Source organism: Vidua chalybeata, chromosome Z (genome assembly GCF_026979565.1).
Source record: "Vidua chalybeata isolate OUT-0048 chromosome Z, bVidCha1 merged haplotype, whole genome shotgun sequence".
In the NCBI taxonomy this organism is placed as follows: domain Eukaryota; kingdom Metazoa; phylum Chordata; class Aves; order Passeriformes; family Viduidae; genus Vidua; species Vidua chalybeata.
The window spans coordinates 1,133,158-1,146,879 of record NC_071570.1 but is presented as its reverse complement, the minus strand read 5'-3'; the positions used below and the strand labels follow the sequence as shown (position 1 = coordinate 1,146,879).

General features: G+C 44.2%; 1 protein-coding gene across 1 annotated transcript in view; it reads right to left on the bottom strand.

Annotated features, from left to right (window-relative positions):
- Nucleotides 1–1,510: 1,510 nt before the first annotated feature.
- MYO5B (myosin VB) overlaps nucleotides 1,511–13,722 on the bottom strand; it is a 145,838-nt gene continuing 133,626 nt past the window's right edge. The window contains exons 31-40 of the mRNA XM_053932302.1: nucleotides 11,699–11,897; nucleotides 10,917–11,010; nucleotides 9,764–9,907; nucleotides 8,497–8,648; nucleotides 8,055–8,144; nucleotides 5,850–6,000; nucleotides 4,818–5,097; nucleotides 4,077–4,251; nucleotides 2,968–3,048; nucleotides 1,511–2,192 (exon numbers count right to left, since the gene is read on the bottom strand). Of these exons, the coding sequence (XP_053788277.1) occupies nucleotides 2,040–2,192; nucleotides 2,968–3,048; nucleotides 4,077–4,251; nucleotides 4,818–5,097; nucleotides 5,850–6,000; nucleotides 8,055–8,144; nucleotides 8,497–8,648; nucleotides 9,764–9,907; nucleotides 10,917–11,010; nucleotides 11,699–11,897 (1,519 nt within the window). The 3' untranslated portion in view covers nucleotides 1,511–2,039. The remainder of the gene's footprint in view (nucleotides 2,193–2,967; nucleotides 3,049–4,076; nucleotides 4,252–4,817; nucleotides 5,098–5,849; nucleotides 6,001–8,054; nucleotides 8,145–8,496; nucleotides 8,649–9,763; nucleotides 9,908–10,916; nucleotides 11,011–11,698; nucleotides 11,898–13,722) is intronic.

Below are 13,722 nucleotides of genomic sequence, written 5' to 3'. Positions count from 1 at the left end.
AAAATATCTGTAATTTGATGGGTGACGGTTAAGGGGGGAAAATCACTTTTTAGCCTGAAGTCTGTCCTTCAGTGGTAACAGTTGCTCTGAACTATAGTCTCAGTTTGAATCAAGGTATTTACCCACTGGCATAGACCAATATAATTCTGCACAGCACTCAACAGTTTCTCTTAAAATGTGCTTTTTTTTCTGATAGTCATATACATATATAGTACATACAGGGCTATTGCAGTTTGTATATACACCAATTATATACATGATGTCTAAATCACAACACGCTCCTTGCCTAGAAAGGACAGGAGTTAAGTGTATCTTCAAGAAACTTCACATTCCACTTTCAATCTCTGAGCAGACAGCCTACCTGGTCGTAAATTTGCTGTTTGGAGCTAAAAAGAGTCAGATGGAGAGAGTGGATTTTTCTTAGGAAGCTTTTAGTCATGACGGAGCTGCGGACCCCAGAAGGAGCCACAAAAGCAGGTGAGTTCAGGTTGATTTAAACAAGACTGTTGTGGAAGTGGAGAGGGCAGAATGCTGGCAGCCACACATCCTGACTGCAGTTTGGCACGTCGTGCTATGGCAGAAGCATCCCCACGCTGAGCAGTCGTGGAGCAGCACTGGCCCTCCTCCTCCACCACCCCCTCCTCCTCCCCTGCCCCGCAGTCACCGAGAGCTCAGCGTGTGCTGTCTCCTCCAGCATCTGTGTGGTGAGCTCAGAGGGTTGGTTTGGTTTAGTTTATAAGTCTGATTAAAAAAAAAAAAACTAAAAAACTAACAGAATCTGAATTGAAAGCAATTATTCATTTAAGGTTGTTGTAGTTTGTGTTCACTCTTAAAGAAAGAAATGGCTTAGATTTCTAACATACGACCTGACAGCTTTTTTTTTGGGTTTTTTTTTTTTTTGTTTGCTTTTTTTGTGTTTTTTTTTGTTTGTTTGTTTGTTTGTTTTGTTAGAACATTTAATCTCTTTTAGAACTTTTTTAATTTTTTAAAATATTCTTCATTTATCCAAGCTGTGTATTTGATTCATAACGTTTTGGATGGCTACTGAACTGAATGGAGTTTTTCCATGGACAGCTACAGCTAGGATTAACCCACTGAACACAGGGCTGGATGATTAAGCTGGGTTCCTTAGCATGATCTATGTATGGGATTCTGACACTGGCCATGTAAGAGGTCCAAGAACCTTGACAGCCACTGGATGAAAGTGTTTGACACTGGAAAGCACAAGGAAAGCCAACAGTAGGGATCAGGATGATGCTATACTAGAAGCAGAAGGCTTAAGGCAGTCCTTTGCATCGTGATTATTTGACTAGGACAAAACCTTTGCTAATGTAAATTTGGTAATGTAAGAAAGTCCAACAGAACAAATTCCTGCCAATTTATCTAAACTTCCATGAAGCAGATGCACTGAATGCATTTAGGAGGAGCAACAGCATTTCTCAAACATACAATTTGTGACAACTTCCACATCAGTGGAAACAAGCAGCATCCCAACCCTTTTACCTTTATGGTGTGATAAATACACACCTTCTGCAATTTACCTTTTCAATTCACTATCATGAATGCAGTTATTAGCAAGAACTGAAGGCAGAACTGCATGTTCTGTTATTCATACACACAAAACCACCTGCTACTAGACAAATGACACATCCTTCAAGGCAGCACAAGTGTCTCAAATTTTGTTTTTGTCATAGACACCTATGAAAATCAAAATGAGCTGTCTCCCACTTCCTGGCTTTTGGAGATGATTATGGGCTTTGAACTATGTCAACATAAAATCAAGCAGTAAAAAATAAATCTATTTTTCAAGTATCCTTATTTCTGAGCTGCAAATTACCCCCCCCCCAAAAAAAAAAAAAATCACATACAGACCAGTGTCTTTTTTAGTGTACATTTTAGCATCCATTTGTTACTGTGTACTGGTTCTTCCATAAGCCTTTTTGGTCCATATTTAAAGAGCTCTTGAATTCTTTTTGTGATTTTTATCTTTTGTTGCTGGAAGTCTCTGGGTGTGAGAGGGGAGCCTAATTCTACTTTCTTCAGACTTTATTGAGGAAATCCAAGTTGAGAGAAGCAGGGAGATGAATGGAGTCCATGGTGATGGCGGATGGGTTGAATGGGAACAGAACTGGGAACATGTGCTTGAAGTCTAACAGCAGCTGTGGAGGGTCATTCCGTTCTTGCAACTGCTTCTGTTGGGTGTGGGAGAAGAAAACAGATTTAGCATCAGTTGTTGCCTTTTCTTCTTGTGTTTAACACCATCAAAGATTTGAGAATGTGCAGCATTTTATGGGTACCGCAAAAAATATTGAGAACTATTTTGTTCTCTTCTGCAGCACCTTTCCTTCTGAGCAAGTATTGACAGGAACTTCTATACCGACTGTAGGAAACACTGTTTCAGGAGAACCTGGTTACATTTTCTACATGACCACAAAGATACAGGACCTGGAAACAAGATGACCCGCCTTGGCACAGCAAAACCAGGACTACATGACATCAGCAGACCACCTTTGATTCAGCTGCTCAACCATGGTGATGTGTTCTGGGGTACTGAACACATGCCCTTCCTTTTCCTCCCTGGCCCTTGTGAGCATTAAAAGGTGTTTGGCTTTAATTTGTTTATTTTTCCTTTAGTTGCCAATTTCTACCTCCTACCTCAGAAGTAACTCAATTTCACCAACGCTTTGTTGACTCCTGCAACCTTAATCCTCAGTTGTGTTGCTACTGAAGAGTTGAATTAGCTGAGCTTGGGATTTGGCTGCTTATTGCCCTCTGTGATTAACAGCCTGGTTATCCCTGCAGCTGTGTGCTGTATGTGTGTGTGCACACACAGAGCACTGAATTCAGGACAACCTGCAGCAGCATGGCTTTTATGAAATGCCTGAGTGAGCAGTGATTTAATACAGATGCCACTAGAACTACAGAGATGTCATTCGTGCCCTCCAATTGACAGCCCTTTAAATTTACCTGTATGTTTCGTATGAAAGCTACTGTCACACGTTCTTCAAATTCGTTCACAGGAGTGTAGAGATTAAGTATCTTTACAATCTGTTAAAAGAAAACATGGTTACAGTCGTGAGAAGCCAAACTTCTCCAGAACACAAAGCACCACCAGCAGCAGGTTGTCATGATATGGCCACAAGTCTGCCATGACAAAACAGAGAAAAGAAGCAGCAGGAATATCACCCTGATGTTTTTCTTTGCCTGCTATAAGGTATTGCAAGATCTATGGACCTGTCAAAATCAGTTCTTATGGGAACGTCTGTAAATTGGCAACAGACTTGGACAACAGATTTATACAGCGACTCAACTTGGTTGGCACATGGTGACATGGATGACTTCTGATGTCACCTCTACAACACTTCTCTTGACGCTCCCTCACTCCCGCTCCTCCCCTCAGCTTTTCTCAAAAATGCATGTTCAGGACAGGGTGATGCAGATACATTAGAAAGGCTCTCCAAGAACCACTGGAAATCAGCTCACACCTCCCACTTCTCCCTTTCTACAACATTATCAAATTAAGGTCAGGGAATCCAGCAGTAAAAAATGTGAGTTTATATCCTCCTGAAATGGAGTCTCAAAGTTCAAGGTCATATCCAGCCAGCCTAGGTTGGCACTTCTAAACCTTCTGCTCCAAACAGGAATCCTTGGTGGGCTTCCTGCAGACACAGCCAGTTTAAGAGCTGGCAAAGGACAATAGGTGTGGGAATCCTTAAAATCAGAGAGTTTTGGGAAAGCTGCAAAAGGCAGGCCTCAGAGACAGCAGAACTATAATTAGAGCTAGGCAGGTTTAAAATGCCAAGAATTTGGCATGTTGTGTAAGAATCTTACACAACCAACTCCTCAGGGCTGGGTTTCATCTCTGCACATTTCTGGAGCTCCAGTGCCATCAGTGGCACTGTAAGAGAGGGGCCACCACTGTGACCACCTCTGGGAGGGGCCAAGATGTAACATCAGTCCCAAAAAGCACAAGCTGTGCCCACTGAAGGAATGGCACACTGAAGAGCTGGCAGCAGGAGACCACCCTTTCCCACTCCTCAGTCACCTGTGCTGTAAGCCCCTGTCCTGCTCCCTACCTGCTGGGTCGTGAGCGAGGTGCACAAGGAGCAGATGGCCTCAGCATCCTCTGAGGTTTTCTTTTTCAGCTGCAGGAGCTGTGCTGCCTGAATCAAGGGCTCCAAAGTTTGTGCTGCTCCACTCTGCTGCAGATTCTTCCCACGCAGCCATTCCTCCAGCTGGCTGATGTTAAACCTGGATAAGAAACCGAGACAAGATGTGAGCTCAGAGGTAAGAAGTTGTGTCTTCAAAACTCCTCTTTGGGGCTCAAGGTATGTTGCAGTGCTGGTGTATGTGGCTTTTTGTGATGTGTATTTGTGATACACACAGTAAGAAACAATCAGACCAAAGCTTAGTACTTAACAACTCAGTGTAAAATATATACTCCAAGTACCTTACAAATAGATCAACCATGTAACAGCCAAACAACACAAGGGAGGTGCTTTTCTACAGCATTCAGATTCCTCCAAGTTTCAACAATTAAAATGAAGCTTTTAACCAGCTTTTAAATGCTAACAAGATCCTGCAAGGTACCCAGATACCTTTGAGAATATCTACACAGAAAATGCTTTTGCTGTGCCCACCGTCCTCAAGGGGAACACAGAAAGATCCAGCGTGGGAAGGGGAGAGAGTAGCAGAGGGAAGATTTAACTAATTTGCACTGAGAAGTGCACTTTTTTTTTTTTCCTGTTTTCCATCAATTTATAACATTAACAAAACTTCCCTAAGCAGGCACAGCCCTGCCCAAGCCCCAGCCCCACCTCAGCTGCATGCCCGTGCTCCACGAGCAGACATCCTTCCTCAGTAGGAGGTTGTTCAGGGCGATGGCGTTGATCATGTAGAAGAGCTGCTTGAACACCTGCTGGATGATCTCTGGGTCCAGGCCCTGGTCACACATGATGCTGTGGAATGTGTTCAGCTGGCGAATCATTTCATCCAAGCTGTAGGAGCTGTCACCCGCGTTGGAGCAGTATTTCCTGTAGCCCACCGGTTTGACACTGGAAAGCCCTTGGATACTCTCATTTTCCAGCACAGCAGACACTGAAAAGAGGGGGGGAAATGGGTTGAAAAGTCTGCATCCATCTATCTGTCACTAGAGGGAAGAACTGATCCCTCCATGGGCTGCAATGAGCACGTATCAGTCTCAATGATGCAGCACCGTGGATTCTGTGGGAACCGACAGCGGGACAGATCCATGAATGCTGGTTTACTCTGATAATATGAAATAGTTAAAAGTCACACAGATATCATAGAACTATACAAGAGATTGGTTTGGAAGAGACCTTAAAGGCCACTTATATCAAGTGCCAAGGGCAGGGACATCTTCCACCATCCCAGGTTGCTCCAAGCCCTGTCCAGCCTGGCCTGGGACACTTCCAGGGATCATGAGGCATTCCTCAGATGAATCCTCAGGGATTTGGATGAAGAGGTAACTTTTCTCATACCTTCTCTCACCCTTGAAAAACAAGGTCTTTATGAGTCTTTTTCGTCTTCCCAGTCCTCTCCTCTCTTATAATGTACATTTCCATCCATAAAAAGATTAACCACAAACCTGGTCTGGAGGAGAGAGCAGACCCACCAGCACCACCTCACCTCTTCCACTGCCGCCCCAACAGAAATAAAAGAGATATCTTCTGGAGTGGGAGAGAAAACCCTCATCCCTATTAGCTCCTATCATGGGGGAAGATAAAAACTCTCTGAGTAATGCTGGCACTGTGCAAAGGTCTGAAAACCAGCTGGAGCAGATAATCTGGGCCAAGAAACACCCTGCTGAAGGGCAGCTGTGAGCTCACCGATCATGGGCTGCAGGATGCCCTCTGCAATGTTGATGAGCTGCTGGTAGATCTGGATGGAGAGGTGGCCCAGCACCTGGCGGTACTCGGTTAGGTCGAAGTTCTTCAGGCAGTGCTCATTCTGCTTTGCCGTGTTTTGGGTCATGAAACCCTGAAAAGGAGATTAAAACATCCAGGCTCGTCATCCCACCCACTGACAGTCCATCAAAAACACTGCATTAAACCCCCCCCCATGCACCCTTACAGTACAGGATACCAAAATATGTTACCAAAGTACATTCTAGAAAAGATCAAAACTCATAAATCACCTTTGAGTTACCCAGGCATTCGTTCATAAATTATTACTAGAGGACTACCTTTTGAAGAAAATCATTAAACTACCTGTTTTTCATTTTATCCTTAGCAAGGATCTGCACACTGCAACATATAGGAGTAGAAAATGACATTTCAGTCCCTCTGAAACTACTTTTTTAGCTACATGCTTATCCCTTTGGGCTCCAACTGTTTATGAGGAATAAAATATTTAGAAATTAAGATTCTATAAAATTGAAAAAAAAATATGACTCCATGTTATGTGCTTTGACAACATTTTAAATTGCTCTGAAATCATAAATCTCCTGAAATAACTGAATTTGTTGCCTGTCTTTTGCTGATACAGCTGATCTACAGTCCTGCATTTGGCTGCTGTATGCCCTCAGGTCTGGGCTCAGATATTAATACCAGATTTAGTGGCAGAAGCCAATGAGATGTTTTAATTAACACAGATCCTTTAATTGCCTGTTCATTTGGTCTTACTTGGTGTAAAAATGAGAACTTTGAAACTGTTTTTGTTGGTTGCTGACTGGCAAAATGCAAAAATACAACACGTACCAATTTGGAGCTGCTTTCACCATTTCCCCATTTTCCCAATTAATCAAAGAGCAAAATGCTCTTCACGTGACAGGACTGCATGTGGGCTGGGATTTTCTTTTAAACTTTTCCTTAAAAATAGGCCAGATTTAAAACTAAAGACAACAGCATCTTGCAAACTGCTCTGAAGTATTACTCCCATCTATATTTTTCACCAAATTGCCAACAGAATTTGCGAACAGCTGGTTAATTTAACACAGTAAATCATGGGAAAGACTGTGTTTTAACCCAGCTGGTTTTCTGGAGAGGATTTTCTTTAAATGCAGTATTATTATCCAGACAGAAGAGGGCAAACAAGAGCACAACTGCTAGTAAGTATTCTGTAAAATATATTTAATTTAACTTTTTAATTTTAAATCTTTGAAATCCAGTGCTGAGGTTTTACAGACAAACCATTATATTTTGAATTACATGAATAGCTCATTTAATTTTATGATATTTTTTTCTTACAGTTTGAATGCTCAATATATCTAAATAAATATCTAAAGACTGAAAAAAAATAACAGTATTTGGGTCTGTTGAAAATTTTAATATGCAGAATACATAGCTATAAGGATGGCAGTGTGCAATGTTCTAGGAGAACGGTGATAATCTCATTCTTTTGGAAGGGATCAGCTTTAATAAGACTTATTCCAAACTATGAAATATTGCTTAATGAAAAGCTGTGGGACAAAATAAAACCAGGAGAACCGCCTTCAAAATGGCCCACCAGAAAGAGCATAGAGAGGCTGGCAGAGCTGAGGCTGTTCAGCTGCACAAGAGAAGGCTCCAGGGAGAGCTCAGAGCCCCTGCCAGGGCCTCAAGGGGCTCCAGGAGAGCTGCACAGGGACTGGGGACAAGGCATGCAGGGACAGCACACAGGCAATGGCTTCCACTGCCAGAGGGCAGGCACAGGTGGGATATTGGGAACTGGGAATTGCTGGCTGGGAGGGTGGGCAGGCCCTGGCACAGGGTGCCCAGAGCAGCTGTGGCTGCCCCTGCATCCCTGGCAGTGTCCCAGGCCAGGTTGGACAGGGATTGGAGCAGCCTGGGACAGTGGAAGGTATCCCTGCCCGTGGCAGGGGATGGAATGAGATGGGATTTAAGGTCCAGCCCAACCCCCTCTGTGCTTTTAGGAGCTTTTCCAGGAAAAGCTAGCCGTGCTACATCCAGATCATAGCACGGCCGTGCTATACCCAGATTAACCAGGAGGGCGGTCAGAGCGGCCCCATCCCACGGCCAGAGGGAAGCCCCCGGTGCCAGGAGGAGGCAGGACCCTCCCTCGGGGACGCCGCCCGCCCCAGGCCGGGCTCTCACCTCTTCCCCGCTGTACTGCTTCAGGCAGTGCAGCAGGCGGCACGTGTTCGCCAGCCAGAACGACGTCATCTCAAAGTCATCCTGGTGCTTCTGCAGAGACCAAGTGAAAAACACGTGAGATGCCCCCCTACCTTTCAGTAGGGGGGTGATGGTGTCACAAAACTAACCAGTTTTGAGTTTCCCCACCCATAATCAGGCAGCTTTCCCTCTGCAGCTGGGCAATATTAGCTGTTCTTCCCTGTAAACTTCTTTTCTTTTTTAACCACTAATTTCAAACAATTTTACTGCTAAATTCCCAATTCCCCTCACTCTTCTAAAAAGGGAGGCTCTAAGAGCAAATTGGCTTGAAAATCACTGTGAGAGCTGAGTGTCACACACTTGGACATGGTTATTACCATCTGACAGCCTCTCAACCCCAAGACAAGAGCAGATGGACACCTGCCTTCAGCACTTTCTTAACACCGTTGATGGTGGAGGTGAGCAAGGAGTGCACCTTCTGGTCGTCATTGATGTAATCTGCGTGTCTGATGCACATGTAGAGGATGTAAGCAGGAAGGCAGGGAACAGTAGCAGACACTGCCTGGGGCTTGAGATCTGGAAGATTTGACAGTTTAAAAAATGAAAGATTTCACAAAAAAAAAAAAAAAAAAAAAAAAAAAAGCAAACTTAAATTTCCCCAACTGACGAGTGAAGCAGAGAACGCCAGAGCTGGAGTGTAGCCAGGTAAACCCCTCTCCCTTCAGGTCTGGGGAAAATGATGTTTTGGCTCTGCAATTTGCATCCCTCTCTGCAGAGTGGACTCAGAGCCAGAGGTTCAGCTGCAGACAGAGGGACCTGCCCCAGACCCTCAGCACTTAGGCTTGGGAGGGCAGTCCTGCCTGCACTGACGTTTGTGACAACTCCCCATTTCTCCTTATAGATGCACAGCGGAGCCAGAGCTTCTCTACCTTGTAAAACTCTACCCAGCAGCACACAAACCACCTTAGAACAGCTCCCTGAAGTTTTCAGGAATACCTCGCACAATAAATCCTCTCCCTGAATTGATGACACATTAAATCACTCCTTCCCTCAAGATACAGAATCCTAAGGGCAGCTGTGGGCATTTGGAGCCTCTAAAGAACAAGCTTGTCTGATTAGGGCAACTTCAGTGCCCACAGAAATGGGCTAGCACTGCTCTGTGAGCACTTTTTGGATCCTCACTAGGCTCTGCTGGGGTTAGAGCTGTAGTGAATACAGCTTGCCAGGGAAGCCTGACTTCTGAAACAGCACTGAGTGAGGGGATGCTGCAGCAACTCCGACCAGCCTGTGCAGTGCAGAAGAGCTCACAAGTTCATTATCTGTTGTCTGTTATTGCCTCATAAACCGAGCTACCTTTGTCCCACTGCTGTGCCAGATCCCAGGGGTCTGTCCTTCTGCCACCCCCTCCCCATCTATCACCTCATATAAAGCTGAGCAAGTTACTGCCTGCTCTGAAAACTGTAGCCTTGCTTTGCATTTCCCATTTTTTGCTATCCCTAAGGGACTGTGTCCAATCTGGTCTATCTGCTTAGTGCAGCACTCCTTTACCTACCCAAACTGCCATCACCACAAACAAGGGATTAATTGAGAAGATCTATTTGTCTTAACCTAAATTTTTTCATCTCAAGTTTACAAACTCTCCCAGGCACAAGAAGGAGCAGCCAGGCAGAGAAGGAGAGCAAGTTCCCCACCTGTAATGAGGTTTCGGATGAGGAGTGGCTCATCTTCTTTGTAATATTCCAGCATGCCCTGAAAATCCTTCTCCTTTCTCTGGACAGCAACCTGCATGTTCCGCTCATGCGGCCTCCTCTCCACTGGCATCATTGTCTGGGATGCTGTGAAGAGAAAAGATTATCAGCACCTGCCTGGCACCTGGATATCAACAACTATTCAGGCCCTCCACTGGCCTTAGTGCAGACACCAAGTCAAAAAGTTATTTCCCAATAATGTCATCAGCTTTGACAGACATATAAAAATATAAACAATCAGGTCCTGGATTACCAGTCCACAGAGTTCTGACTCTGGATGAAAGAAAAAGTGCAAAACTTGAATTCAGAAGAGGGAAAAAATGAAGCCATTTTTTACTTTCCAAGAGACCACAGGCTAGAAGGTAGCAACCCTAGTGAATGATTTTCAGAGAGCCAGGCAAAAAGCAGGCAGGCAATGCAAAATCCCCAAGCATGGCATCTTCTGTCTGCCTGCAAAGCTGCAAACCATGGTGGCACACTGCTGAAGTGTAATAAAGCAGAAGAGACCAGCATGCAAATACTGCAGCAAGCAGCATGCAAATCACACTGACAGAGAGCAGCTGGGCGAGCCGTGAAAACCCTCCAGTTATTCAGCTTAATTTCACTTAATGCCTGGTTTCCAGAAATTAACTCATAAGAATGGGGCTCTCTGATTAATCACGGCTTCTCCAGAGAACAGGAAGTGCTTTCCATACAACACAGATTCCACATTTAAGGTGCTTTCTCACTAAGCAGAATATACACACACATTTTGATACTAAAGGTTTATAATCCCCCCTTCAGAATTGACAGATCAGAACATTTTCCTGCTGGCTGCTGGGCTCCTTTCTGTACCTCTGCCTGGGTCACTGCATTGACTGCAATGACAGCAGAAAAGTTTCCTTAAATATCCTCCAAACCGTGGTACAGGGTCAGTGTCAGCTCAGTGCCTGCTGCTAGTTCAGTGACACAACAAGCAAAATCTTACTTTTATAGAAAGAAAAAGATTAAAAAAAAAACCTAAAAAAACCCAAACCCTGCAGCTCTCCAAGACTGGCCAAAGAAGTAAAACCCAAGTGAGTTCCCCCGACCCAGTATCTCCCAATGCACAAGTCACCTTCAAAATCTTGGACCTTCTTCATGTAAATCTTCAGCTGTTTCTTCAGCTTCCTTTCATTCTTTTCCAACTTTTCCAGCAATTCTTTAAGATCCTGAAAGACAGAAGATACATTTAAAAGAACTCCCAACATTAAACCCAAGAACAACTCATTTGGGGTGAGTTAGAGGCTGGAGTCTGGTCTGTGCATCACCAAGGCATGGTGTGAGCATCTCAGTGGAAGAGGAGCACCACCCACAGCATTTAATCCTGGCTGTTAATCACATTTAAACAGTTTTATTTAGATACTGGAGTTGTTGAAAAAAGGCAAAAACTCGGGAGGTGCCAACATTCCCTCCAGATTTTGCACACAGATACAGAAGGGGAGAAAGGGAAGATTTATGATCATCCAGGCCAACTTTTTGGAGTTGCCTTTCCACACTTCCAATAAAAGCAAGTAAGATGAAAGACCTGTGCTGCCTCTGTGCCTAACAGAGTAGAAGGGCCCCAGTGATCTGATTTGGAAGGCAGTGCCACAAAGTAGACAGGCTTTAAAAAGCATTTTTAAAAAAATTAAAAATAAAGCATCTGTGTAGTCACAAAAAGTCATACAGCCATGGAACATCAGCTCAAGGCCAAGTGCCAACACTCCCAAATGCATCAGTGGAAGATGCTGATGGATTCTGCAGAGTGTAGGAGGGGTGAAAGAGATCCTAGTGCCCTTCCCTCCATATTATGCTTCATATCTCTTTCTCTCTAACAATTTTTTGCCCTCTTTCTGTGTTCTCAGCACAGCCTCTTACCAGGTTTTCATTGGTCAGACGTGTAATTTCTTGCTGAAGTCCAAACTCCACCTGGACTTCTGGAGAGAGCTGCAGAGTCTGCAGGAATGCCTGCTGCTGCTTCTCCAGCTCCTCTTGCATTAAATCCACCTGGTTTTTCAGAGCTTCCATCTCCTCCTCATGCTCCCTTCTCTGGTCCTGGAGCTGTCCTTCCAGCAACCTGAGAACAGGACCACACTGATCAGTCTGTGATGTCAGCATGACAGTAGTAACCACCATTTGAGTTTAGATCCTTCAAAATCAGCCAGCTTGGGAGATATTGTGTCGACCTCCCTATAAAACTGACGAACAAGAAGCTATTATTGCCACATCAGTCTGTCATTTGCTATACTGCAGATGAAATACTTTTGAAATTAAGAGATATGAAATCAAATGCTGGGATTTTTAAAAAATAAATCCCAAAGCACCCTTTTTTATGTAACTGCATCAAACATCCAGGTTCCTTTACTTGCAAAGGGCAAATACATGGCAAGAAAGCAATACAGATCAACACCAGCAGGTTTTGTATTCAAAAGCTCAGCTTGAAGGACATTTGTTCCTGTGCTCCTTTCCTGTCAAACATAAATTCTCACTCTTCAAAACTGCCATTTGCTAAGCCAGAATTCCTTTTTAAATCCAGTGGAAAAATGATTCATCACTGAGATGTTAACTGCAGACACCTGTGCTGATGGTGATGGTGACAAACCTGGCAGGTGACATGGTAGCTGATTTTAAGTGTCCCTTACCCTTTGCTATATGGAAATCTCCCTTCAGCCCACCAGCTCTTGCCAGAAGACTGAAGTGACTCCAGAAGGTATGAGGACTCTGAGAGAGGGTCACCAAGCCAGAAACTACAAAGTGTAGTCCCAGATTATACAGGACAATGGTAGCGAAGAGAAGGAATGACCCAAGGGGACTACGAAGCCCCTGCCCCTGCTGCAGCCCATGGATGTGCCTGGTCAGAGCTATGGGTCACCTCACACCCAGCTCAGGGCCTTCTGACACTGGATGCAAACAGCAATCCTCAAAGATGAGGAGGATTCTGCTGTTGACAGCTCCACACTGACCCAGGACATGCACAGACACAGAGCCACAACTCGCTCTGGTCCACTGGGAAATTGATTGTGATCCACTCCTGCCAACTGTTTTCCTACAGGAACAACTATGCATGGATTTTTTTGTTGTTGTTGTTTCGGCATTTTTCCGTAATAAGTCTTTAAAAGAGTGCATGCTTTCAGGGAAGATTCCTGGATGAAAAGTACTAATCGTCCCGAGGTTGTTTTGTGTGGTTGTTGTTTTTGTTGCCTTTGGAAAATTTAACAACACAGTCTCTACTCCCACATCCCAGCACAAGACAGAAAAGCATGTTTTCCACCTATAGAAACATGAGCAATAATGCAGTCAGCCTCATAATCCTGTCAGGAGTTATATTCTTAATAGGCTTGAAAAATACAGACCCACCATGAAATAAGTATTAAGTACTTAATTTTAATTTTATTTCTTCATACTGGGATTAGTTGGGATTCAGTCTGGATAATCCATGAGACACCCTCAGAAGAACATGCTCCTTCTGTGAACCTGGGTTCCTACTTTGTTTGGAAAAACACATGAAATAATCTCTGTTATTTCTTCCTGCTACTGTCTGGTTTCACTCTGATACCTCTAGATGTGACAACTTTAGACTACTCTTTACAAAATACTTAATTTTTTTATCTCTTTAATGTCCTTAAAACTTTAATGAAATCATATATATTGGAGCCCCATAACCACCAAGCACAGGGGTGATGCAGGACAAGAATCCAGGAGGGATATTTGCCCAGCAGAGCAGGACCTGGGAAGGACTGTGGAATGATGGCACCCTGTGTCCACCACGTGCCTTTCTCACCCGCTGACAAAACATGGATGGGAGCACAAAATCCCCAGGATCATGCAAAGGTGACAGCTCTGGGACACAAGCACGGACCCTCCCCTTCCAACAGGTCAAGGATTGGGAGAAAACACTTCTG